The sequence below is a fragment of the Amblyomma mixtum genome, chromosome 1 (assembly GCF_055824585.1).
Source record: "Amblyomma mixtum isolate Tamu chromosome 1, ASM5582458v1, whole genome shotgun sequence".
In the NCBI taxonomy this organism is placed as follows: domain Eukaryota; kingdom Metazoa; phylum Arthropoda; class Arachnida; order Ixodida; family Ixodidae; genus Amblyomma; species Amblyomma mixtum.
The window spans coordinates 31,702,984-31,716,172 of NC_143012.1; the positions used below are offsets into that span (position 1 = coordinate 31,702,984).

The following is a 13,189-nucleotide window of genomic DNA, read 5'->3' on the forward strand; positions in this document are numbered from 1 at the left end:
TACAAGCGCAGGATGGAAAGAAACGAAGTATTTTGCCTCTATGTTCCATAGCGCAGCAATAACTCAGGGGACAAACACAAGCGCTCTCTTGTCACTCTCTTGTCGTTTGCTTCTTGTGGTCGTATTCTCTGAGTCATTTTTTTTTTTTGCCTAAAGGTTGAAGTTCACAATTCGAAGTCGGTGTAGCGTAAAAGTCAGTGGAGTCTGCATGAGTCTGTATAGAAAGAAACTCTAAGCCTGGTAACATCCGCCACCACCACGTTTTAAAACGGACGCTCCTATGATCTATCTGTTTATTTAGGTGGCCTAAGCCCACCTCCATGATCACGTGATTGTATAGGCAACATATTTGAGAGCACCGACTCCACGGCTTATACGTGGATAACATTTTAATTGATATGTAAGTGGACACGGCGGTTTTTATTTACGACGTACTACGGCTTCCACACTGTTTACACCACCACACTACGCGCGTACTTACTGGGCGTGCGCCTTGTGCCGTAGATTCTCGCCGACTCTCGCGGCAGCGCTGCACAAAGCGCGACAGCCACGCGATCGCTTGTTCCCTTTAACAGTGAACCGTGCTGTATGCGAACCAAAACTGTTCTGTGGAATGCAAACCGAGTTTTGTTTCGTCTTGTCTTGCGCAGGCTGCCTGTCCATCCTCGAGCACGTCGCCGAGCCGCCCCTGGTGTCCAACTGCTCGGCGGCCGTGCTACGCTGTCGCCTGGACACCGCGGGTCCGAACATCGAAGTCTGGTGGACGTTTCACGGGGAGAACGCCTCCAAGCTTCCCAACGTCGTACTCGTGCCGCCCCCCAGCCTCGAGGCCAAGGCGGCCTCTCTCCACTCCTCAACATCCGTCGCGCCTCCGCTGACGACGACCCCCGCTGACGACCACAGCGGCGCCCGTAACGAGCACACCGTCCAACGCGACTGCAGCGTCGACGTCCAACGCGACCTCTTCGGCAGCGCCGCACAATTCGACGTCTTCGCCGCCTTCTAACGGGACTTCGACCGAGCCGCCCCTGCTGCTGACGACGCCGGCTGGTGGCGACTTCTCGGGCGAAGAGGCCGAGAACGTCACGACCGCGCCGGCGGGGACCACGCTGCCCGGCGGCAGCAGCGGTGAAGCGTCGTCGTCGTCCGAGCTCGAGGTTTCGTCACCGTCGACGACTGAGGACGAGGAGCAGTCCTCGGTGTGGACGCTTCGGCTCAACTGTCCCACGCTCGAGCACGCCGGAAGCTACGCGTGCTACGCGCTCTCGCGGAACGCCAGCGAGTTCATCTACAAGAAGGAAGCGTCCCTCGACGTCTATGGTGAGTGGCGCCACCTTCTGGCCTCCCTGTTTTTATGCGAAGCATACTAGCCGCACAACCGAGCTCTTCCTTGCTGCGCTGCGCGCGGCTGCGTAGCTACCACTTGACCTACATCGGCGCACCACGTGATATGACGTCACAACAGCTGTGAAAGCTGGGGCTCAACTCGTGCGCTCGCTTGCGGACGCGCAGCCTCCACCGGCGGCCTAAGTCCCGCTCCTTCGCTAGGGGCGCTGACGTCACAACAGCTGTGAAAGCTGGGGCTGCGGGAGGGGGAGGGATTCTGTGTCGCCGATGTAGGTGTTTACTAATTTTGCCACGAGCTCCGCGTCCGTCCCCTCGAACGCGTGCCTGGCCTTCGCCAATCTAGTGCCCGATTGTGTTTTTGAGCTATCAGGGTCCAGGAGATGTCGCAGCAGGCCCCACGTCTTGGAAAGGCTCATATTGCCTTCCATTTCATCACATCTACTACAAGGGCCCTCCTAACGAGACTCTCGATGCGCCCATAACAGAGGCGGAGGTTAGGGCCGAAATTTTGACTTTAAAGACGCGATCGGCCCCCGGCCCAGACGGGGTTACGAACAAATTATTAAGGAATCTGGACGACATGTCCATAACGACGCTCACGAAATACATGCAGGAGGTATGGAGTAGCGGCCGTCTCCCTCAGCAGTGGAAAACTGCAAACGTGGTGCTAATCCCTAAGCCGGGTAAACCGCCCGGATTAGAAAATCTCAGACCAATTTCCCTAACCTCGTGCTTAGGAAAGCTTATGGAACGCGTCATCCAGGCTAGACTGACACGCTTCATGGAGCAGAACGACCTGTGGCCGCACGAGATGGTCGGGTTCCGGCCGGGCTTGTGTACGCAGGACGTGATGCTTCGCTTGCAACATGACATTATAAATTCGAGATCCAAAGACGCGAAGGTGATTTTAGGTTTAGATCTCGGGGCTTCAGGACATAGGTGTCGGCGAAAGGACGTATAATTACATCAAGGATTTCCTGTCGCACAGGACGATAAAACTAAAATTTCAGGACTTAGAATTCCCCAAGGTTTACCTGGGAAGTAAGGGAACGCCACAGGGATCGGTGCTCTCCCCCTTCCTTTTTAACGTGGCAATGAGGAGCCTTCACGCCGCACTCAGGAATATAGACGGCATAAAATTTAGCTTGTACGCAGATGACATCAACATATGGTTGCACAGTGGTAGTGACGGTAGCATAGAGGAGCGGCAGACACTGTAGTGTCCTACGCGGCCGAAAGGGGCCTTGTGTGTTCGCCGCAGAAATCGGAACTTTTTGTTTACAATCCGAAAGCGCTCCGGTGCAAGCGCGACTGGAATTTTGAAATTAAGGTAGAGGGCAAAGCTGTACCGAAAGTTAATCACATCAGGATCCTCGGACTTTTTATCCAAGAGGACGGTTACAATGAAGGAACGATCAAGAAGCTCAGCAACTACGCTGCGCAAGTAACAGGGATCTTCAGGAGGGTCGCGCTGAAGGGCAGGGGCCTCAATGAAAGTAGCCTCTTGAAATTGACGCAGGCGTATATTATTAGCCGAATATGCTATGCCACGCCATTCCTCGATATTAGGGTAAACGAGAGAGAGAAGATCGACGCAATTATTCGGCGTTGCGTCAAGAGGGCGCTGGGCGTACCTATCTCTACCTCTACAGACCGCCTGTTGGAAATAAGGGTGCATAATACTTGGATTGAACTCGCCGAGGCGGTGCGAATCGCCCAGCTCGAAAGACTGAGTACAACGAATACGGGCCGGACCATCTTAGAGTGGGTCGGCCGAAAAGTAGATAGGGGCATATGCGACAAGGTCGCTCTACCGCCACAATGTCGCGAGAATATCATCGTTCCCCCCCTCCCCCGCAACATGCACCCAGAACATCACAGGGAAAGACGGGAGAAGAGGGCGGAGGCGCTGGTTAAAAGGGCCGGGAATTTCAGGGCAAATGAGGTTGCCTACGTGGACGCAGCGAGTGGCAGGTAGGGGGCGGCGGTTGCCTCAGTAGTCGACGGCCGAGGTGCACCAGTCGCCGCCGCCTCCATTAGGAGTAGAAACATAGATACGGCCGAGGAGGTCGCAATAGCGCTTGCTTGCGCCGGAACCAAGGCTAGTTTGATTCTTAGTGACAGCAAAACAGCAATCTGCAACATCGGAAAGGGCAGGGTCTCGCCAGAAACGGCTCGAATTCTGTCCGCAGCCAAAATTGATCGTAAGATCACCTTAATTTGGGTCCCAGCACACACATCCGTCCCCGGTAACGAGGCGGCCCACATGTTAGCCCGAGATCTCTACTTCCGGGTAACTGTAGAGCCACCCGACCCCCAGGGGATGGACGAACGTTTGCAAACATACGCGGAAATCGCCGTGCACTACAGGTTAGGCAGGCGTCTAATGCCACCACCAGATCCAAACTTGAACAATACAGAGGCCATCGCCTGGAGACGATTACAGGCCGGAAGTTTCGTTAGCCCCGTCTGGTTATTTCAAACCACGTTAGACCATAGAAAAGATGACAAATGTAAGACCTGCGGAGCGAGGGGGACCCTCGATCATATAATTTGGCAATGCCCTGGACCCCCGGGTGCTGAGGACAATATTAAGAGTAGAGAAGCCTGGGAGGCCCTTCTGCGAAGCGAGGTCCCCGCCGACCAGAAACGAGCTGTCCGCCTGGCGGCTGAAGCCGCGAAGAGACAAAGTATCTTCGCCAGTCTTTAGTCGCGGAGGTCCCGTCCCCCGTCCCCTAGGCCTGCGTGCCAGGGACGGGGAGTAGGGGGCCTCCTACATCGGTGGAAATAAAAGTTGTTATCAATCAATCAATCAATCAATCAATCAATCAATCAATCAATCAATCAATCAATCAATCAATCAAAGCTGGGGCTCAACTCGAGCGCTCGCTTGCGGACGCGCAGCCTCCGCCGGTATGCTTCGCATCCTAGGCTTAACCATAAGCTAAGCCAGGCCATTTTTTTCCCTTCTTTCCTCATAATTCAGTCCCTCGTCTTTTCTGAAGGCAGGTGCGACTTGCCGGCAGCTAATTAAGTGCGTCAAGTGCTAATTACGAAGGCAAGTTCAACTTGCTGTGGTGGTGGTGGAAAACATTTATGTACAGGTATAATACAGGAGGTTATGCATGAGCTGACCCAGAGGGGGCCAGCCCTTACAAATACTAGGTGGAGGTCCCTAGTTCGGACCCCAGTGGCATCGGCCGCCGCCCAGGCTCGCCCGACCAAGGCCCGTTGGGCCTGCAGGTCAGAGCAGCCGAGCAGGGTCGCCTCCCAGTCCTCCCAGGTTGGGTTGGGGGTGAGGGGGGATAGCAGGGTTGGAGGGGCAGGCCCACACCATGTGGTAGATGTCCGAAGACTTCTCCGCACAGTGCGGACAGCTGCCCGAGAAAGAAGGGTCGAAGTGTTTCAGAGCTGCCGGGCACAGCAAAGTATTAGTATACAGGCGGAGCAGAAGCCGCTCCTCCGCCTTTGAGAGACCTTTACACGGGCGGGGATAAAGACCATGGCCAGATTGATAGAGTAAAACGATGTCTTTGAAGGTGTAAGCTGGAATAAATTCGAGTTCCTGATCGTCAGGGTCGGAGGGGAATGTCCGGTGAGAGAGCGCGCGGGCGGCGGCGTCAGCTGCCTCATTTCCCTCAAGGCCCATGTGAGCGGGAGCCCAAACGATACACCGGTGCGCGGGGTCACCGGTGTAGACGCTGTTTTGAAGAATGCGGTAGGCTGTCGGCGCATGGCTTGTAGGCTGGTGGTTGAAGTTGAGGATGATGTTTGTAAGCTGGGCTTAAAGTTGACGGTGATGTTTGCTGGCTAAGGTTGAAGTTAAGGTTGTTTGTAGGCTGGGGTTGAAGTTAAGGTTGATTTTGCTGGCTACCAGTGCAATTAGCCTTGAGCCTGCTTGAGTTTCCCGCAATTCCTCTTTTGTAGTGACGTTTTGTACACACTTCTATGCGTTAGGCGCTCATATCAGCAGTTAGCAGCCGTTTATCTGCACTAACTGAGTGAAAAGCGAGAACTTAGGGGAGAGCGTCGTCGTTTGTAGTTCAGCTCAAGGTCGTGAATATAGCCGAAAAAGAGCCGGAAGACCTCTCTACTTTGCATTCGGTTCACCAGTAGGCAGGTGGGATGTCCCATGTTGTCATATGACACACTTGTCATTTTGAGATATGTGAGCAGTGCCCGCCTGTCCGCGTCATCTTCCGAACAGTGCATGATATAGTGATTAAGGTAGGCCTAAGCAATGCGTGAGTGACCCGTAGCTGACGGGTTCCTTACCGTCCCACAGCAGGTTGCTGTCTTCGTCAGTAGCCCCGGTCGTCCTACTCTCCATGGTCGCGGCATTGACTTTGTTGTAATGACAACACTATATTTTACAGCTTTACAGAAGTCGTCTGGGGCACCGAAACGGAAAAAAAAAAAGTATGCTGTAAAGAAATGCCGGCGCCATCGCACCGATTCTGTGAATCGGACTGTTCGCTCCTATTAGGGATCTCACTACAGCAACGACCCCAGTCAGGACACTAAGCCGTATATAGGTTTCCTTGTATAATTTTATCATGCTGTGTGCTCGTGAGAGGGTATATCACTTTCTTCTTATCCTTTCTTGACGACATATGAAGACTGCGCCGACTTACTCTGCTGCAACTAGAAAAGTCTATCGTAACTAACGCTGAAACTACGCGTTCCGATTCACTTACATCCTGTGTATCGAAGTTCTCACTCTCCCAGCGTCACCGTTCACCGGTGCAGTGGCGGTAACACTAGCGTGCATGCCTAGACCACAACGCTGCTGACATCATTGCTTCAAACTCTATAAAGGGGAAAGCCTGCACAACTTCTGTCTGTCGTCGCCTAATCCCGTAAATATAAATAAAGCGCTCACTTGGCACTTGTGAGAAGGCTAAAGCAGTGCTCGCAACATTGCAGAAGTAATGTGGTTGTGCTTCGGAAAGAACACAACTAATGCTGCCTCAGTCCGCGCCACTATTTATAGCAAACTTGCAATCGTAACGCGCGTCAAGCAAGCACCGGCTCCAGGGGCGTTGCCGTGTAATATACACGCCTACCTGAACGGCTCTGCATCATGATGTGCGGCGCGCCGCAACTACCTTCGTAAGTGCTACGCAACTGCCAGCTCGCATGTCATCATATTTGCAACCAGCGCGAGGAACTTGCTAGCGGGCGTTAAGGGCGATGTGGAAGAGGCAAGAGCCGTGAAGAAGCCCGGGTTAGCGGGCGTCGGTCTCGGTCAAGCCGCGTACCCGTCGCTGAAGTCGTCGCCGGCTCCGCGCGGAAACAGCACCCTTGGGCATCGTTGGCGCGTCCGTTAGGCTGCATGGCGTCCGTTCCTAGTCCTCGACAGCCCCCCCCCCCCCCCCCCCCTTTCCTTCCTTCCCTCGCACCCTTCTTCCTGTCGCCCCTTCCTGTACTCACCCTCAGCACTTGCGCGCAGTGTACTCGGACTGCGGTACTGCAGTGCAACTGCATTTTGTGCGGTATAGCTGCTTTGTACTCCGCTCGCTTCAAGCGCGCACACATCGCTGTTAGCGGCGCAGGTCGAAGCAAGGCGGAAGCGAGGGAACATTTTATTAGCGTGCTCTCAACAATTACCGGCCAAGTATTGAGCGAGGAACGCGCGTTTTGTTTCTTTATAAATAGTTTCTCACTGCGCGTTCAGTTTTTTATTGTCTTTCTAAGACCGGTGCAGAAGTAAGCGTAAATTTTATTTGTATGCGTGGACTTTTAACTTCCATATACAGTATAGCTCGGTCCTGTACGTTGCTGATGATATTGGTGACGGGTGCGAGGGTCATCTCTCGTTGTTGGCGCGAAAGATAGCGATAAAAAAAAATCAATGACTACCTAGTCGAAACAAAAAGACAGTGCTGTGACAGAGATATGACAAAATATTTTGTAGTTCTGTCGTAAAGACAATCCCGGCCGCGGCGGTTGAATTTCTTTGGAGGAGAAATTCGGGGCCCGTGTACTGTGCGATGTCAGTGCACGTTAAAGAACCCCAGGTGGTCGAAATTTCCGGAGCCCTTCACTACGGCGTCTCTCATAGCCTCAGTCGCTTTGGGACGTTAAACCCCATAAACCAAACCAAACCACAAAACTCTTCGTCGTAACGATTACTGTTTTTTAGTATTTTTCTGTAGTACTGTAGCTTTTCTGTAGTATTTCTGTGTAATCTGCAATTCTGTAGTACTTTTCTGTAGTAGCAACACAAGACTTTGTTCTTGCTACGGATATTTATGTTGTTACGAGAAGCTTTTGGCCAAGAACATTACAGAAAATCTGTTGCTTTTCGACTGGGAAGGATCACGTCAAATCACATTTCTTGAAAAGTTAGCGAAGCTGGGCAAAAATAAAGATTAAGAATAAAGAGGGTCACAGACGCGCTCTCATTCCAGCGTCTTAAAAAGAAAAAAAAACAATGCGACCGCGAAAGCTGTAGTTTGGATGGAAGGAACTCCCGTCTACTACGCCACTTTTGCCGAGGACGGCAAAAAGCTTAGAGTGCCGTTGTGAACTACAGTCGAACCTCGTTACAACGAGACGGTTTACAACGAAATGATGGATATAACGAAGGAATGACGATTCGCCTTAGAGGTTCGGTCGACACCGGCTATAAAGAAGCTACAGGTATAACGAAGTAATCGCCGGTCCCCTTCAACTTCGTTATAACGTGGTTCATCTGTACGTGATGATCTCTTAAAACATCATTCGTGTTTCAGTGTATCAGTAAATACGCCCTCATTGCGCGAGCCTTGTTTTTCAGTCCAGTTAAACTGCATAGTAAGACTGACTTTCAACACCTTGCTCATCCAGCGTTACCTGAAAGCTTTCGGAAGGTATGGAAGCGTTAACGAAAGCATTTACCCGAGTATTAGGCGGGGTCAAAAGCATACTACAGTCGAACATAACGAAGCAAGTGCCTTTATTCGTATGAATCTCTCGTGAGAAACATCCTGTTAAGCCAAGAAACTTCCACTTGACGCCCAAAGGGGGGCTTGGTACGTCGGCTGGATTGATCGCGTCGCTACGCCGCGAATGCTAACTCTCGGTACACACATGGCCTCAGAGATTACCGGCGTGTTGTTATGCAGTACACGCGCAAAAGCACAACTGAACAGAAGAAGTAGCTAAATTACTCTCGTCCCTATGAAAAATACATTAATGTCTGTGTTACCTAACTGTATTCCTCCTAATGACGCTTCCTTTATGGCACTGTTAACAGCCACGAATCTCTCTTCATGCGCAACGATTCTTTCATGGCAGAACGGTAGCTTGCTGCCCTCTAATCGGCGCTAACGCAATCTCTGGTTCTGCACTCGTACCATGGGGGAAGAAAAGAGCTCAGGAGAGGCGGCTACGGCACATTTTTGAAAGCCGGCTCCACCCTGCCCCCCCCCCCCCCCCCCCCCCCCCTCCTCTACTTGGCAGTCTTCTCAGCGCGTTTGCGCATGCGCAGTAGACAATACAGCAGACGACGCCGCTGAACCCAGCGTTACTATTGGCTGCGCCGGCGGTCAAAAACTCCCAGCAGTCCTTGCGAAAGCGCGTCACTTCCGGCGCACTTTCTGGCGTGCAGCTCGGATATCGAGAGCCTCTCCTGCCCTGTACTAAACTAACGAGGAAATTTTGCCTCCAGCGGACCCATCCAGGCGCAATATCACTCGGAGGCCGTTGACCTTGTTTTTAAATTACGCGTTGTCCGTGCGAAAAAAAAAATGATGGAATAAGCTGTAATTACTAATCGTATTTCACTCTACGCTTCAACTTTATTAAACTTACCCTTTCTTTATAACGCCCCTTACACAGCAGCACCCCAATGCGTGCTAAGATCTTTTTCGTGGTAGAAGGGCCTCTCGATGCTCTTGGCGTTTCTTGCAGCGGCTGGGTTCGGTTCTGTACCAAACTTCGCGGGAATTCCCGGAGCCGATATAGAAGCTATCATAGGACTCTGCCTGCCGTACCCTCGGCTACGCTGCACGGACGTTTCGAGACAGGAGTGTTGCGCGGGCGGGCGGGTGCGCACTCACGTGGCAGACGGGTCATTCCTGAGGGGCGATGCTGCGCCATATTTATGGGCCTCGGGCGCCGCGCCTCCGGTGTAAATCTTGTACGCGTGCTCAGCAGTCCGCCCTCTTAGAGAAAGGTCATCCGTGAGCCGCTGTGTGTTCGCCCCGGCCCCTAGCTCACTCGTTGACAGCAGCGGTGCTTCTTCCAGAAGCGAGGCTGGGCTAAAGCAGAAACCCCCGTAAAGGCCGACGTATAGCTTGAGGAAGTGCGTTTTAATTTAAAGCCATCACTGCGTACTTGGTAACAAATAACGCGACCCTTGGTATTTGTGTCGCAGCGCTTAGAGCGTCCAGTTTGAGGGCTTTGGAGTGAACGGCAAATTAGACCGACCAGCAGTGGAGCTCAGTAAAATGTGGTAGTCGTTGTTCAGGAAAAAAAAAGTCCAGAAATAGTGAGGACTAGCTGTTCTGGAAACGTCTTAGTCAAGATCAAATAACACGAGTGCTTTATCAATTCCTGTTGCATTTTTTCCTGTCCTCTTATCTTCAGGAACCGGGTTGGAAACGGAATCAGAACAGAAGCGAGATGATGATCGCCACGGTCTCGCTTCACTTGGAGGCGTTTGTCATCATATCGTCATCAGACACCTATAGTCTTTTATTACGCTTATCTATATTAGGCTAACCTAGAAACCTATTCCTGGAATCACTTAGTTAGTTAATTAATTAATCAATTAGTTAGTTAGTTAGCCTTCTGGCCCGTCTCTCACCGTTCCTCTGCCTTCCCCTCTATTTATATACTCATATGCATGGAATATAGGCAACGAATACTGAACCAGCCTTTAAAGGACGAGATCTGTTTGCGACTGTAATCGACCTGAGTGCTGCTTTCTCACTTCTCCTGGGCTATTGTGAGACATTCCAGCGGCTAAAAAGACAGGGACAAAGTAAGACGAGACAGGAGGAACGCCGGCGTTCGTCCTGTATCGTCTACCTTCGTCCCTGACTTTTTAGCCGTTGGAATGTCTCACAATAGTACTACCAACCAACTAGCCCAACTTTCTACGCTTAATGACATATTCTCCTGAGCTCCGTTTTCGTCTTCCGTTAACGATTCTATTTTATTTTTATTTTTTTCGTTCGGTTTAACACTCTGGTTAGCGTCGTCCTACTGTAACGCAACTTGTCGGGTGCAGCGACAGGCCCAACCCAATGTGGAGTCAGCCAGGCGTCTCGCGCGAGCGCCGTCTTTCCCGCCTGTTTCCTCTCAACGTCCCCGACGTCTCCATCCTCCTCCCGCTCCATCCGTCTACTCTAGCCGGCGAAAAGCCCGAGGCAGACTGGTGCGCAGCGCCATCTGGCGGTGACTAACCAAGAAGAAGCGCTCGTCGTTGAAAAATGGGCAACCCCGCTCATTCGCGGGTTTCGGTGACATACTTCTTTTGTGTGGCCGTTAAGCTGCCAACTTTTGGCCCCTAAGTTTCGCTTGTTTCTTTTGTTTCCACTGGCACCGTGCCCCTCGGTCCCCTGTGTGTCCCCGCGAGCTCTTTGTTCCGTACGCAGCAGATTTAGCGCTCGGGCCAATCTATTAGGAACAGAGGGGTAGTTATCTGTCCACCCCCTTTTATCTGCCCCCGACATTTCTTTCGCCTCTTCCTTCCTTCTCCCCTTACTTCCAGAGCCCTGTCTGCGCTGCAGCTGCTTTTACGGGGTTCCGCTTTGGTTACTCTCCCCTGCTTCGTGTACAGTGCAGAGATTTTTTGTCGCGTTCGCCGGGCCGCGCTTTCTGCATTAGGGAGAAAGTTGAGCAAGACGAGCATCGCCGCCCAGATTGCGCAAGAGCCGCTCGGAGGGCTTTATTTGCTTGGACACCCATTCGTCTCGCCGCCCGGCAGGGGGGGGGGGGAGGGGGGGGTGGGGAGAGAGATAGGACACGTGTTACGCAAGCGCGTTTTACCGTCCCTCTCGTAAATACGTTGTTGTTGTGGCTGACGCTGGAAACGATCTCGTTTCCTCCTCGGCCGTCTTTGGGCCGTCAGCCTTTCTGCCGCGGGTACTCTCCCACGGGCGAAATGACGTTCCCGTTCTAGTAAATCGCATACAAGAGTACTTTTTCGTTCATCTGGTGCTCATTCAGAAATAATTCAGTTAATGGTTCATTGGTTTATGGGGTTTAAAGTCCCAAAGTGACTCAGGCTATGAGGGACGCCGTAGTGAAGGGCTCCGGAAATTTCGACCTCCGTGGTCTCTTTAACGCGCACTGACATCGCACAGTACACGGGAGCTTATGCTACAGTGGCTGCATAGGAGATGGGTGGGTGCTCTTAAGTTTGCGCCATGTACGGTCGTGTAGAGTGTAGAAGCTCTAGTTCGCGAGGTGGAAAGGGAGGGAGGGAGGGAGGGAGGGAGGGAGGGAGGGAGGGAGGGAGGGAGGGAGGGAGGGAGGGAGGGAGGGAGGGAGGGAGGGAGGGAGGGAGGGAGGGAGGGAGGGGTGCGGTAAGCTGCCGTTGTCTTTTGTTTGCATCCACCCTTTCGCAGACGGCGAAAGGTCCGATACCTTGCGTTTTGTGTCCGTTCTTCTAACAATTGGGCTAGTTCTTTATTATTATTATTATTATTATTATTGAAACAGCGGGGAACCAGCTAGCCCTCTACATGTATTGCTGGCTCTTATTGAGAGTTTTTTCTCTTTGTCTTTTAAGTCTCTCATGTCAAGTTCCTTCTAGCTGTCAAGAACAGATTTTGGCAGAGTTCTGTTCGACTGATATGTGGCCTGAGGTTCTCAAACGTAAGTTCGTTGTGAGCAGCGCGTCCCTTTGTGGAATGCGAAATCATAGGGTGGCATTTCGATTAATACGAAGAGACTGTATAGTTTTTGTGTTGTTTTTTTTTTTGCGGCATCTGCGGATACTAAGAAAACTTATGCGGTTTAAATTTCGCCGTGGGCCTCGTATGTAAACAGCCGTCGGAGTCTGTGACAAGAAAGCGCTCGTAATTAATCCTTGCCGTGCTAAACGTCATTCATGGCTTTATGTGAAATGCCCCGTTCAGTGGGAAAGCGAAAATCACGGACGTCGATAAACTTAGAGCGGCAGTGCAGGGCCCGGAGGGTCGGAGGCGAACCCGTGACCTTTCCTCGAAGCCCGCGTGGGCCGTTCGGGTCGAAGGAAAACCGAGAACGTGATCTCTCGGATGTCTGAGCGACGAGGATAACCTTTCGTCGTAAGCGTCACCCGTGGCCACAAACGGTACCATCACTGACAGCTGCACATCTCATTGTCGCCTCTGTGCCATCGTCGGATCGAATTTTCCTTTTCCCCTCCCGTTTGCGATGACATCGTCTTCTCCGTCTATGCTCGCCTCCCCTTCCACATCACCCCAGGCAGTCACGTAGCTAAGCGATGAAGACGGGGCTTGTCAATGTCATTTTCCCGTTTTTATTCATATTTTTTTTGTCAAGGATCTTTAAGTGAATCGATTATTCCGTGACGCCTAACCGTTGTGCCGCGCCTGTCGTCGCATTAGCGGCGTACTTCTTTCTTCTCTTTCTTTCATCCTTCTTGTTCTTTTTCACCCACGTCTCCTGTGCCCCCGCTTCGTGTAACGTAATCGCATTGTTATCCCGGGCTCCGTGTCTCCTCTTCCTTTTTTGCCTTCGCTCGCTTCTGACGCCGTCTCCGAGAGCCGGTGACCCGTCGCCCGTCCGCGGCCCGTTCGTTGAGACGCCAGTCCGGTCACGTCCGAAAGCGGCGGCTCTCAACGTGCAGCTCGAGGCTTCCTCCTCAATTTCTAATGGCGCCTTCGCTCTCCGCTTCACC

The 13,189-nt window shown here is 52.2% G+C and overlaps 1 protein-coding gene across 1 annotated transcript in view; it reads left to right on the top strand.

The window, feature by feature from the left end:
• Ptp69D (Protein tyrosine phosphatase 69D) overlaps positions 1–13,189 on the top strand; it is a 367,348-nt gene that overhangs the window by 268,433 nt on the left and 85,726 nt on the right. Inside the window, 2 exon segments of the mRNA XM_089569481.1 lie at positions 651–883; positions 885–1,320. Of these exon segments, the coding sequence (XP_089425607.1) occupies positions 651–883; positions 885–1,320 (669 nt within the window).